At 48.9% G+C, this 14,845-nt stretch overlaps 1 protein-coding gene across 1 annotated transcript in view; it reads left to right on the forward strand.

Annotated features, from left to right (window-relative positions):
- LOC144724998 (uncharacterized) overlaps positions 1 to 14,845 on the forward strand; it is an 87,770-nt gene that overhangs the window by 19,149 nt on the left and 53,776 nt on the right. The window contains exon 5 of the mRNA XM_078604394.1: positions 5,575 to 5,628. Coding sequence (XP_078460520.1) covers positions 5,575 to 5,628 — 54 coding nt within the window. The remainder of the gene's footprint in view (positions 1 to 5,574; positions 5,629 to 14,845) is intronic.

Below are 14,845 nucleotides of genomic sequence, written 5' to 3' on the forward strand. Positions count from 1 at the left end.
GGCTTGGGGCCAATGATGGTCATAATTGGGTGCCCCAAGGCACTTGGGTCGAAAATGAATTCAACATTTTTTTTGTTTCTTAAACTGATGGCCAATGGAGGATTGTTGGTGCGCGCGTATTCTGCCGGGCCGTCTGTCTCCGATGCGACTCGCGTGTTTCTGGAAAACAATCTGTCCGCCTTTTGAGACTCCTTTCCGCTGTTCAAGTCCAAGTTCGAAAGTTTTCCTACACCTCCCCTGTCCACGACTGTCTCCAGTCACGTGTCTTCTCTCCCCGGCATTACCGTATCATCATCGCCGTACCACCCTTTCTGCCTTTTACCCGTCTTCCTCTCTTCTAATTTTATCTCATCAATGAAAACTTACCAACGAAATTCTCATTTTTGCCAACCGACCAAAATATAAGATGCCCCGCTCTATTTGCACAACATCTTGGAGTGTTGTCCTTCGTTTTGGCAACAGGCATCCCAAACGCATTTCAGTACGGAATTGTAGATTGTGACATTGTGAACTGGCTCATGCTGGTCCAGCGGGGGAGGGGGGGTAAATGCTGTAATGCAGCGTGGAGCCAGCACTGCTGAAAGCCTGGATTTGATTCTGGGATTTCGCTGCCCACGTTTAAAATCTGCTTTTCCAAGCTTAGCAGGTTGATGGTTTCAGACAGAGTCACCAATGACTGCACCAAATTAACAAGACATTCATTGTTGCCACGATTGTAACATATACACACTAGCTGTACTACCCGGCTTCGCCCGGGACTTGGATCCACCACGCCCGGCCGCCTTTGTCTCCCCAGTGGCGATGTTCACACACCACAGCAGTTACTCGTTTTGAGGCTGAGTCGACCTAGGGGAGGCCCAGGACCGGTTGAAATAATCGTCATCGGTGGTGGCCGTGAGCGGGAATCGAACTCGGGTCGCCGGGTTTGTAGCGCAGCGCGCTACCCGCTACACTACAACGCGTGACGCTTCCACGTGCGCGGGTCACGTGACAGATTTGACGTCACAGCTCACTTGCCGTGCAAAAAATATATGCATTATTGAGCTCCCCTCCCCCCCCAAAAAAAGGTAAGTGTATTTTTATAATGTTTGCATGGTGTACAGTCTGGAAAGTACCCACATGGCAAATTTCAAGATTGTTGCATGTCGGGAAGTACGCTAAACATTTGAACAGGCACACATAATCACAATTTTGCCTTCTATATATATGGAGATGTATACAGTATATAACCGGGGGGGTGGGGGTGAAAAGTCAATATCCCACAGATGTACATCGTTGCCCTGCGCACTCCTCCGCTGATCACGTGTCGCGCAACCAGATTCGCGAGACCAATGCTACAGACGGAATCGGCGTTCTTATCTCCGAATGTGTGTTGATGGGAGGCATTACATCGCTCACGTTGCTATCCCTGCGAGGTCGGAATGGAAGTTGCGCGTCCATGTGCCCTCCACATTGTATCGTAGCAGTTAGCGAGACCGCACTGTGAACCAGGCGACCTCAATTTGATTCACCCTTACAGGCAGCATTGCTGATGGATATCTCTAACAGGTCCCGGGCCTCCATTAGGTCGACTCGGCCTTAAATGGGTACCCGGTGCAATGTGTGTAAACATCGCCACTGGGGAGACAAAGGTGGCCCGGGCGTCGTGCTGACCACCCAGACCCTCGTGTGCCACCGAGCCGGCCTTAATAGGTGCTCGCTAACAGCACTTGCCGCAGCAGTCTCTTGTGGGCTTTATGGGGGATCTTTGTTTTTTGTGTGTGTTCCACATGCCGTGATGGATTTACTGTGAGGAGCAAAATACAAACTGTGCAGACCCTTGCGATTAAATCGTTTCTGCAAAATCGCATTTGAGGGCGTCAGCTGCCTCTGGGAAGGCAGTAACTTTTCTCACATTTGCGGTCGTAAAAAAATATGTATGTATGGAACAAGTTATTTAGGACAGCCCAACATGAATGGTGTACGATGTTACGATGATATCAATGATGGCGAGGATGATCATGATACTATTGAGAATCCCTTCGTATTTAATTTGCTATTAACCCTCAGAAATGCGACTCGTAGTGGAGCGGTGGTGCAGTGGTTAGCACACTGCGCCGTTAAGTCGGTGACCTGAATTCTATTTTTGGCCACGGCCGACATAATTTGGCAAGCTAAGTCATCAACCCTCCCTGACCAGTATGGTGAAGTATGGTCAAATAACCGTTAAAAAAGTGTGTGCTTAGGAACTTCATCCAGCAGTGGATTAACAAACGGCTGTCAATGAGAATTGATCAAATACATTTTATTGTCAGTTGGTGGAACCAGCGGTTCTATGAGTCCAGTGACTTGAAGTTGAATTCCTGGCCACAGTTAAAAGCAGTGACAACTGATATCTGAAACTTGGGCTCGCCGCTTACAAGCGTGGGGAAGTATGGTCAAACAACCACCACGGCATGGACGCAGCACTGGAAGGCACTCATGTAGCAGTGGATTTAATGACCCTGAATTAAAGTAAAAAATAATTTCTGACAACGGCAGAAGGGGCAGGGTTGGGGATGGGGGGGAAGGTGCATTTCGTGGAGCAGCATTATCAACAATAGAACAAATGCACGCGTTGGAAATGAAGTATGAAATTAATAGAAATATCCATGAAATTCCATGGCGTGCGAATGCAAATCCACGTGAATCCCCACTCAAATAAGCATCGGAGCGCTGCTCAACTCCTGTTTACAGCCCTGAGCCAGTGGTGGAAATTCCACGTTCCTATGGCAGCAGCGAGTCTGCCCATAGGACAACTGCTATTGACTTCCCCCGCTAGATGGCACTCATTTTATCGACCCTTGCAGGGATGATGAGCCGAGTGACCCCCCCAAACGAGAATTGAACTCACGACTCTCCGATTGCGAGCCGCCCGTTCAACCGCTGAGCCACTTGGCCGCCTCATGCAAAGATCCAAAGGCATAGATCCCCCCTATAGCCTTAACAGAATTTGCGGGGCAAGTGCTGTTAGCGAGCACCTATGGAGGCTGGCACGGCGTTACGAGGGGATTGGTTGGCAGCACCACGCCCGGCCGCCTTCGTCTCCCGAGTTGGCAACATTTACACATCGCACCAGCTACTCTCATTCGAGGCCGACGCGACCTAGGGGAGGCACACGCACCGGTTTAAATAATCGTGACTGGTTGTCGGTGGCCATGGGCCGGGATTCAAACTCTGGGGGTGGCGGGTTCGTGGCGCAGCGCCGCGACTCACCGCGACGCGACACTGCGACACACGCACAATGTCCAACAATGGAGTTGATTGCATCCCTTGAGCGCAATTGCACCGTGTCAATGGCGTTCAATGCCAACCTCATGCTTTGCTGCCTTTCTTTCAAATGTTTAGCCAAGGGCACAACGACACTTTTGGAAATATATAAATAAATATGTATAATGCGGGGGCAGCCGGGGGGGGGGGGTTACATTTAAAAGTGAACAAATAAATAACTTTTCCCATCGCGCGATGATTCACACCGCAAAATAAATGGGAACATGTAAAACTGAGACGCCCCCTATTCATTAAAATGTCAGAGTTTTTAAAACGTCGAATCGCACAAAAGCTGTGCACTTTTTAGGCTCATTCATATAAAACGACGAATGTGTAAAGTTTTTTTTTCGGTGGGGGGGGGGATAAAGCGTGCATGCTTTGTGTCCTGAAATGCAGACTTTTTATTTCGTATTTGGCTCAGAAAATGCCTACTGAAGAAAAATGAGACCTTGACGTTTTTTGAGACACGGTCTGAGTATGAAACAGATGCATGACACTGAAAGCCTTCTTCGCTAATGCCATGCAAGCATTATCAAAAAAAGATTAGGAAAACGTATCCCCCCCCCCCCCCCCCGGTCATTTTTGGGCGGTTGTCTGGATAAATAGATAATAGATTTCATTCAGACCGTCTTGTTTAATGCGATCCCAGTTGACAGCAAGGGGACATTTTGATCTCATGAATGTCTTCTTGTTAAAGGCTTGTTACGTGATGCTGAGACAATGGTTCTCACAAACAGACAAAGGCATTTCTGGGTTCATTTCAAATTATCGTCGCCACCCCCCCCACCAATGTGGTGACTATTACTAAACGATGTTTTATTTTACCAAGTAAGGCCCACTGAGCAATGCAGCTCCTTTTCAGAAGCGGCCTGGCAATCGCAAAGGATAACTCAACGAAGTGGCTTATCACGTGAAAATGTATAACAGCCGAATACTCTAAACGCACGATTCTAGACGTGGAGGGAAAAATATCCACGCGACCACGGAGAGAGCAAGCAAACTCCACATATACAGGTGTTGTCAGGGTCTCGATCGAAGCCACAACCTCCTGCATACCAGGCGAGGGAGTTAACATCTCGCCACCGTGGCGGCTAATGGGACAGCGGCATCTCTTCCTCCTATAATCAGCGATCGCCGGGTTCACGTTTCCTTCGTCCTGAACGTTTTTCAAAACGCCCCGTTGGCGTTTGTTGTCACGAGGCCACGAAGGTGCGCGTCGCTTTGACATCTGGCAGGAGGAGCAGCAGCCCCGCCCCCCACTAAAAGAGATTTCTCACGGGGTGGGCGGGTTTCTGAATAAACCTTGCATCACGATTTGCTGCTTTCGTGACTGCAGGGATTCCTCTTCGTGGTTCTTTCGGTAAAGTCACGTAGAAGGGAAATAATGAAATAATAAAAGTAATAAAATAATAAAAATAAAACATAATAAAATCATTCTCACGACGTTTCGGCCACAACGCAAGCAGCCGTCCTTGAGAACGGCTGTTTTATTTTATTATTTTATTATTTCCCTTCTACGTGACTTTACCGAAAGAACCAAGAAGATGAATCCTTGCATCGTGGGCCTCATCTGGGGGCAACTCAGCCCTGAAGTGAGTGACTGTGACGAACTACCGTGGGGATGCTGCACAATGACGGTTGACAAAGCAAACGAACTAAAACAATCTCAGCGCACTTGTCAACAACACTGACTTAAAAGAGAGATACTTTTTTTTTTATAATTGACGACGTTTCAGCCAATGACCCGTCTTCACAGCACGCGCTACTCGTTGTTGTTGTTGATTTGTTCAGCGAGCACCTGGTGCTCTGCTGCGAACATCGGCACTGGGGAGACAAAGGCGACCCAGTTGTGGGGGTCTCGCAACACCAACCCTCCTGTGCGCAAGGGCTGGCCCTGAATAGGCGCCCCCTAACGACCACTTGCGCCGACTCTCTATCAAGCTCATCAGGGGGAACCCGCGTGTGTGTTCTGTTTGCAGTGGGGAGCGGTGGTGCAGCGGTTAGCGCGCTGCGCTATGAACCCGGCGACCCGAGTTCGATTCCCGCTCACGGCCAACACCGGTGACGATTATCTGAACCGGTCCTGTGCCTCAAATGAGTACCTCGTGTGGTGTGTAATAAACATCGCCACTGAGGAAATAAAAAGCGTTCGGGCGTGGTGCTGGCCCACCCACCCCCTCGTGTGCCGTGCCGGCCTTAATAGGTTCCCGCTAACAGCGCTTGCCCCAGCAGTCTGTTAAGGCTATACGAGGGATCTTTGTCTTTGTCTTTTGTCTTTGTTTGCAGGGTGAGCCTGGAAAGACTGGAATTCCAGGGATGGATGGGGAGAGGGGCGGACCGGTAAGTGCGCGCACACCGCGTCACCAAAGAGCAACACGACTGGCCCCCCAGATGTAGCGCGTTCACCGCTTGCGGCGAGGCGATCGCGGTTCGATTCCCGCAGGCCACCCTGGTTAATGCTGCGCTGCGCACGTGTGTCTGTGTATCGACCGTGAGAATACTGCGCACCGCCTGCTTCACAGTGTCCACTGAGATCCCGTGATGTCGTAAGCGAAAGAGTAGGCCACTGACTGTGCGGCCGCTTCAGGGTGCACATTTTATTTAGAAAAATCTTTTATAAAATCACCCAAAAAAATTACTCGTTTGGAATATGCAGCGCATTGAAATCGTCGTGCCTCGACTGCAAAAAAAAAACTTGACATGACCCTTCCTGAACAGGGGTCACCGTGACTCGGAGTGTGATGCTTTCCTTGATAAACAAGCAGCACTTAAATTTTGATTTAAAGCTTTCGTGACTGCAGGGATTCATATTATTGGTTCTTTCGGTAACGTCACCAAGAATAATCAGCACTTAATATAGCAATTTTAACAATAAAAGCAGCCCTACGTTTCACGAGCTCGTGGCGACCTGCTGTTGTTACCCACGTGTAAACCTTCGCGCAATACGGCCAGAGGAGTTACGTCATCTCCGACCCAAAGAGCTGGAACACCGCGACCGGCTCATGTTCGGGATCCATCCCTGAGTCTGAGCCAGCTCTGAAACAGACTCAAAACGTTGCTGCTGCTGTTTTTGTTGCTGTTGTCGTTGTTGTTGTTGTCGTTGTTGTTGTTGTTTCAGAGAGCCCACTTCAACTTGTGATCAATGCGCATCCATAACGGACTCGACCCATAAGAGTGCGCAATAACAAATGTTCTTACTTACTCGCTACCCATTCAGGGTTTGGCGTTTGTGTTCAAGTGACGACACGAATTCATTTGCACCGAGGTCTGGTTACCGGTTATCGCGCAGAGTTGAGTCTCTCAAACGTGGTCCGTTCAAGCGACGTCCCATCGCCCCCCTCGCCGTGTTCTCTTTTAAAACATTGGGTTTTTTTTGTTTGTTTACCAGGCAAGGCTCTACTGAAGCCACGTAGCTCTCTTTTTAAATCCTTTATATTAAGTTCACTTTCTTGCGCGCTTACGACCGTGCAAATCTTTCAGTCGTTTTTTAACCCACTTCCCGTGATCCAATCGAGCTGACATTTTGCACACAGACTCGTTGTGCGTGACAATTTATTTTCGTGAAAACATTTTTCCAAAATTTTACACTTTTAAGGAAAAAATAAATTATATTTAATTACCAATTGCTTAATGGTGGCAGGCAATCATCTGACCCATAGGTGGCAGCCATCTCAAGCCAGAGGACGAGAGGACTCTAGCCACCACGCATAGAAAGGATTTATAGTGAAAAACTTTGTTTTTACGGGTTAATTTTTTATTCTTCCAGAAGCGACCTGGCCATCGACGAAGTGGCTCATCGCCATGATCGTAACCACGCGGACGTTTACAGCGGCTGTGAAAAATCACGATCTGCCGGCTCTCTTGTTTGTGGCCGAGTGCGGCTCTGAAATCCGACGCTCTGAGAGCCTGGGTCGGTAACGCGGGTGTCTCTCTCTGGCCGGTGACCCAAAGCCGGCTTTTCAAGCGTGCGGAGAGTTGGCGGATGGGATTGCACATCATGGCGCCCGTTGCGTGCGGATTTGACGTTGTCTCTCGATTCGCCTGCTTCCCCGGGGCGCGTTAGAGAGGGTGAAACGCTTTGTGGTTTGATTTCACGGGCGGGACCAACATGCGCTCTTTGTATGCATGCACGTATGTTGAACTTCTTTCGCATCGTACGTAGCCAACCGCGCTAATCGAAGGCGCAGGGCTTATACAACGTGGGCCAGCCAGAGTGGGCAAGGGACATGTGGATGTTGGAATCAGTGGTAGTCCTGGGATGTCGCCTCTTCCGGAGATATGCACTAACACTGCGTGTGGTGCAAAATGGGCAACGCTCAAACCTCCGTTTGTTCGTTGTGCAGGCCCTGTACTTATTATCTGCGACATCAATGATCTTTGATTTAAAGCTTTCGTGACTGCAGGGATTCATATTCTTGGTTCTTTCGGTAAAGTCACGTAGAAGGGAAATAATTGTTTTATATTTTTATTATTGTATTAATACCCTTCTACGTGACTTTACCGAAAGAATCAAGAATATCAATGATCTTGTTGTTCTTGACGTGTCCACACAGCACCACGGATCTCGCGTGTAAAATAGCTGGGCAGCTGGCGTCACGGGATCGTCGTGCGTGTAGCAAATCGGTGAAACAATTCACACGTGAGATTTCCTGGTGGAAGTTTTATTTTCTCATGACACAATGCGGACAGCACAATGGGAATGTAATAAAAACAAACACGCAGTCCATGGAATTATAAAAAAAACCCCACGGCTCACACTGCCAATTCAGAGGCACGAGCTCGAAGCTTGATTTTCTGACGGGTTTTTTTGTTTCGTTGCGAGTAATGAATTAGAATTTGGCGGTTTCTCAAATGTCGATCCCCCACCCTCGCAGAGCCATCGGGAAGGGAGGCCGCGTTCACGCCTCGGGCTCAGGTGCCTTTTGTCTGCGTCTCTGCCTCGAGTGATGGGGGGGGGGCTTCATGAAAGTGCGAGTTTTTGTTTCCGACGGAAAGGTTAAGTGGATACATACATCCCGTTCCGTAAGGGCACACAGTTCGTGTGCGAGCTGACGGAATGAACAACAAAAAATCCCACCTCACTGCACGTGCATACGCTAGCGGGCGTTGTTTGCGCTTTGGTGGTCAGATGGCTGATCGGCAGCGGACCTCTTTCGACTCGATCACTGGGCAGCTGTCCGTGTGGTCACGTGTCCGTCATCCGTGTGGTCACGTGTCCGTCAGTCCGTGTGTCCGTGTGGTCACCTGTCCGTCAGTCCGTCGGCCCCTTTGTAGTCTTTGTGTGTCTGTCAGGCTGCCCATGAAGCTCTGCGTCTGTGTGTCTGGACTTCCCGTTACCCCCCGACCTCCTCCCTTCAATCCGATCACGTGTTTTGAAGATATAAAAGTGTATTTTTAACACGTCGGCTTTCGCGACAAAGATTATTCATCATAGAAATGTCTTTTGGGTTAGATCGCGTAAGTATAAATGTGTCGTAACCCTCCACCACCCGACACATCCAGTAATGTTTGTCACGTAAAGAAAACGCGCCAGTTAGTTGGATGTAATTACCAGCGACACATCGTACTACTCAAATGGTAAATGTTGTGGATTTATTATCCAACACACTGGTGGGCTGAATTAGTAAACTAATTGGTGCGTTGTGTCTTTGCGTGATAAACCTTACTGGCTGTGTCGGGTGGTAGAGGGTTACGACACATTTATACATACGCGTTCTAACTCAAAAGACCTTTCTATTATTGAAAGTGTCTTTTATTTACCTTTTATTCACCTACAAAAGCCTCAACGAGTGTCACGACTCTTCGTTGGAAGGGCCCTGCTACATTGCGGGACATTTGGGCGAATCCCATTATTTGAGTGTGTTGGGGTTTATTTTTTTTTGGGCCTCGCCAATGGGGAATTGGGCCAACATTCCAAACGCATTTTCAAAAGAGATTCGCGTTGATTTCTGCGCGTCGAACACGGCAGCGCGGTCCGCGAGAGGCGTTGCGTGGATTCCCGGCCATCGCGAAAAGAAAACGGAGCCCGATTGATGATGGTTGCATCGTGTTGCAATCGAAACGTCGAATTTTATTATTGTTTAATTTAATTTCGTTCTCCGTGACTTTACCGAAAGAACCAAAGAGTAATTCCCGCAGTCACGAAAGCTTCGAATCTAGTTCGATTGCTTTTGTTTCGAACGCTGCGGGCTCCGTGCGAAAGCAAACAAAACTCAAGTAAATGAAGGCATGCAGAATAAGAAGAAGAAAACATTTACTTGGCGGGCTGAGGGCCAAGTTAAATCAACAGGAATCTGTCACGTTACGTACCGTGGGCGGGCCCAGAGTATGAATCATTGCAGTCACGAAAGCTTCAAATCTAGAATCACTGCCGTCCGTCTCAGCAGTTTTCACTTCGAATCCCAAAAATTCATCTCACCGTGTCTTTTAAGACGACGCTTTCCGCCCCGCCCCCCCGCCGCTTATCCACCGCGAAGATTGTGTGCAAATGCACAAAGTACATCGAACTCTCGCAAAAAAAATTAACAAAATAAATTTGGCACGGTAAGCATCGGGGGGGGGGGGGGTACGCTTTGCAAGTGTCTCCGAGCCAAGGGTGCTGGGCTCAGCGCTTGCACACGCGCGTACGGACGTGCGTTTGAGCTTCGTGTCGCGACAGCGCACGTGGCCAACCCGTGCCTCGACGGCGGTGCGGGCTGAAGCGATTGGAGTCGGCCTCGCAAGCGGTGCCCGGGAACACGCTGGGCTTGGACGAGTGGTGGCGTTGGGAGGCAGCCACTCGATCCACCATCACCCCCCTCGCCCCACGGCGATTTATTTCCGCCCACACCACGGGCCCCCCCCCCCTCGCAGCGACGTTTAAATAGACAAGTCAAACAAAGATAACAATGAGTTTGATTTTTTGATTTAAAGCTTTCGTGACTGCAGGGATATATATTCTTGGTTATTTTGGTAAAGTCACGTAGAAGGGAAATATTAAAATAATATAAATATAAAAAAATATTGCTTTATATTTTATATAGGGAAATAATAAGATAAAATAAATATAAATTGTTTTTATTGTTTTATATTTATATTATTTAATGTATTGCTTTATTATTTTATTCTTTTTTTTATTTCCCTTTTACGTGACTTTACCGAAAGAACCGAGAATATAGTGAGTTTGATCTTTAACTCGCCGCCGCTCTCTAAGAGACTGACTTGGAGACGAGAGGAGGAACCACATTCTCTCCCCCCCAACCCCACCGCATCAAAGCTCTGCAGTCCTCTGTATATGAAGGTGTTGTCGGTCGATCAATGATGAGCCTTTACGTGTGGGAGGAACCCGGAGCACCCCGAGACAAACCGCACGTGCGAGGGGGCAACACTATATCCCATACAGCAGGGGAAGACGATATCAGTCTGCACTTTGCTGTACCGCCTTCTCCTGGCGGTCCGTCTGCTTCACCTCGACTGTAAGTCTGCCTCATCTCGATTGTCAGTCTGCTTCAACTGCGACTCTCAGTATGCTTCGCCGAGCTGGTGGTGCAGGTGGTGCTGGTGGTGGGGATGCTGCCACGTCTTCCCGAGCCGAGCGCTCCCTCGTGATTGATGTCCCCCCACCAGCTCGACTCCTCGAGAAGTGGGGGCGATGTTGGGGCTGTCTGGGTTGGCCGGGAGGGATCCGGGACACCCCCGCGGCTCGCAACTTGTTTGCGTTGTTTTATGGGTTTAATGTTTATATTTTGTTTCCCCTTCGCTCGTAACTCAAGCGCTTTGTTTTGTAAAAAAATATATATATATACATCGATGCGCGTTGCAGAGTGTCGCTAACGCGCCCAGCACTCGTGTTGGTGGGTTTTGTTTTGTTATCAACAACAACAGCAAACAACGTAAACCATTTGTTGGCGTAGGCGTTGTGCCCGTCAGCTCGCAGACTTTAATCGGACACTTCAAAAGCAAAGGAGCTGAACCTTCAATTCTCAGTGGTCGTCGATATATATTTGAACGCATGGCTGTCAACTCCTTATCAGCGCCCTACGTTATTACCCACCAATTCAGATCTATGTGGTCACCACGTGCCTCTGAAAATCTCAACGTTCATCCTACAAAGTCCCATCACAAGGGAGAAACACAGATACATTTTTGTGCCCGTATTGAAACGGCTGTGTGCTCCGTATGAACCTGAAAACTCAATTTCCCTGCAGAAGAATACGGGGTAAACCGTCGGGTTTGACAGCTACGCGAACTGAAACTCATCCCCGGATAAGGAGCTTAAACTTCAGGAACTGAAACTCCAGTTCCTGAACAAGCTCCGCCCAGCACGTGCAACGAAACGTCGGACATTTGCCCGGACGAGCCACGCCGAGTCTCAAGACTCTACACCATTGGAACCTCATTTGCCAATTAAAAATATGATAATTGTTTTTTTACCCTTCTATCTGGCAACAAAATGTGTCAGTTTTGTTGCCAGATAGAAAAGGGTAAAAAACCAATTATCATCTCAAGACTCTCTTGCAGCAGGGAAAACGTACATGCTGCATCCGAGACGTTGTTGCCAAACCAACTATTGAGTGCTTTGGCTTCACGCGGAGCAAAATAGAGAGAAAGTACAAATAAATAGACTCAACGGGCGCACTCCATGGAGGTACCGTTCATAATCACACGCGGAGATTTATAATCATGTAGTTGTTGTTGTACTGAACTGCCAATGTGGCCACCTCTCAGATGGCCAGGCGTGTACACACACACGTGTACACACACACACGTGTACACACACAAACGTGTACACACACACGTGTACACGCACACACGTGTACACACACACACGTGTACACACACACACGTGTACACACACACACGTGTACACACACACACGTGTACACGCACACGTGTACACACACACACGTGTACACACACACACGTGTACACACACACGTGTACACGCACACACGTGTACACGCACACACGTGTACACGCACACACGTGTACACACGCACACACGTGTACACACACACGTGTACACGCACACACGTGTACACGCACACACGTGTACACACACACACACGTGTACACACACACACGTGTACACACACACACACGTGTACACACACACACGTGTACACACACACGTGTACACACACACGTGTACACACACACACGTGTACACACACACACGTGTACACACACACGTGTACACGCACACACGTGTACACACACACGTGTACACACACACACGTGTACACGCACACACGTGTACACGCACACGGTACACACACACGTGTACACACACACACGGTACACACACACAGGCAGTGCGCCTCAACACGAGCAATGTTCTACGAATTGAAACGCACTTTTGTATAAACACAAAGACAAATATCCCCCGTATAGCCTTAACAGACTGTTGGGGCAAGTGCTGTTAGCGAGCACCTATGAAGGCCGGCACGGCACGCGAGGGGGTGGGTGGCCAACACCACGCCCGACCGCCTTTGTCTCCCTAGTGACGATGTTTTACACACCGTACAAGGTACTAATTTGAGGCTGAGTCGACCTAGGGGGGGCCCAGGACCGGTTTCAGATAATCGTCACTGATGTTGGCCGTGAGCGGGAAATCGAATTCGGGTCGCCAGGTTTGTAGCGCAGGGCATTAACCGCTACACTACCGCTCCGCACAATTTGCACACACACATTACACACACACATCACACACACATTATACACACATTATACACACACACATCACACAGACATCACACACATTACACACACATTACACACCCACACATTACACACGCATTACACACACACATCACACACACATCACACACACATCACACAGACATCACACACATTACACACACATCACACACACACATCACACAAACACATCACACACACACACTACACACACATTACACACACACATTACACACACGCATCACACAGACACATCACACACACGCATCACACAATCACATCACACACACACACCACACACACACGCATCACACACACACATCACACACACGCATCACACACACACATTACACACACATAACACACACACACACATCACACAATCACATCACACAATAACATCACACAATCACATCACACACACACATCACACACACACATCACACACACGCATCACACACACACTTTACACACACATAACACACATCACACAATCACATCACACAATAACATCACACAATCACATGACACACACACACATCACACACACGCATCACACACACGCATCACACACACGCATCACACACACGCATCACACACACGCATCACACACACGCATCACACACACACCACACACACACGCATCACACACACACACATTACACACACGCATCACACACACGCATCACACACACGCATCACACACACGCATCACACACACACATTCCACACACGCATCACACACACGCATCACACACACGCATCACACACACACATTACACACACGCATCACACACACGCATCACACACACGCATCACACACACGCATCACACACACACACATTACACACACGCATCACACACACGCATCACACACACGCATCACACACACGCATTACACACACACATTCCACACACGCATCACACACACACATTCCACACACGCATCACACACACGCATCACACACACGCATCACACACACGCATCACACACACGCATCACACACACGCATCACACACACGCATCACACACACACACATTACACACACGCATCACACACACGCATCACACACACGCATCACACACACGCATTCCACACACGCATCACACACACACATTCCACACACGCATCACACACACGCATCACACACACGCATCACACACACGCATCACACACACGCATCACACACACGCATCACACACACGCATCACACACACGCATCACACACACGCATCACACACACGCATCACACACACGCATCACACACACGCATCACACACACGCATCACACACACACATTCCACACACGCATCACACACACGCATCACACACACGCATCACACACACGCATCACACACACGCATCACACACACACACATTACACACACGCATCACACACACGCATCACACACACGCATCACACACACGCATCACACACACACACATCACACACACGCATCACACACACGCATCACACACACATCACACACACGCATCACACACACACACATCACACACACGCATCACACACACACACATCACACACACATCACACACACACATTACACACACACATCACACACACGCGTGGGGCATACAATAAGTTTGATGACGTGATCCATGTTCAGGACCGGCCCGGGCCGCGATCGCCTTCCCATGGCCTCAGGAGCTCCCTCACACACCCACACACGCCATGCCACACCATGCTTTTTTCACGAACTCTTTTTCCCTTTTGCTAAAGCAACCCCAAAGTTGCTTTCCTCTCTCTCCATCACTCACTCATTCACTCTCTCACTCACTCACTCTCTCACTCACTCACTCTCTCACTCACTCACTCACTCTCTCCTCACTCTCTCACTCTCTCACTCACTCACTCT

This window comes from Lampetra planeri, chromosome 22 (genome assembly GCF_965212315.1).
Source record: "Lampetra planeri chromosome 22, kcLamPlan1.2.h2, whole genome shotgun sequence".
Lineage (NCBI taxonomy): Eukaryota > Metazoa > Chordata > Hyperoartia > Petromyzontiformes > Petromyzontidae > Lampetra > Lampetra planeri.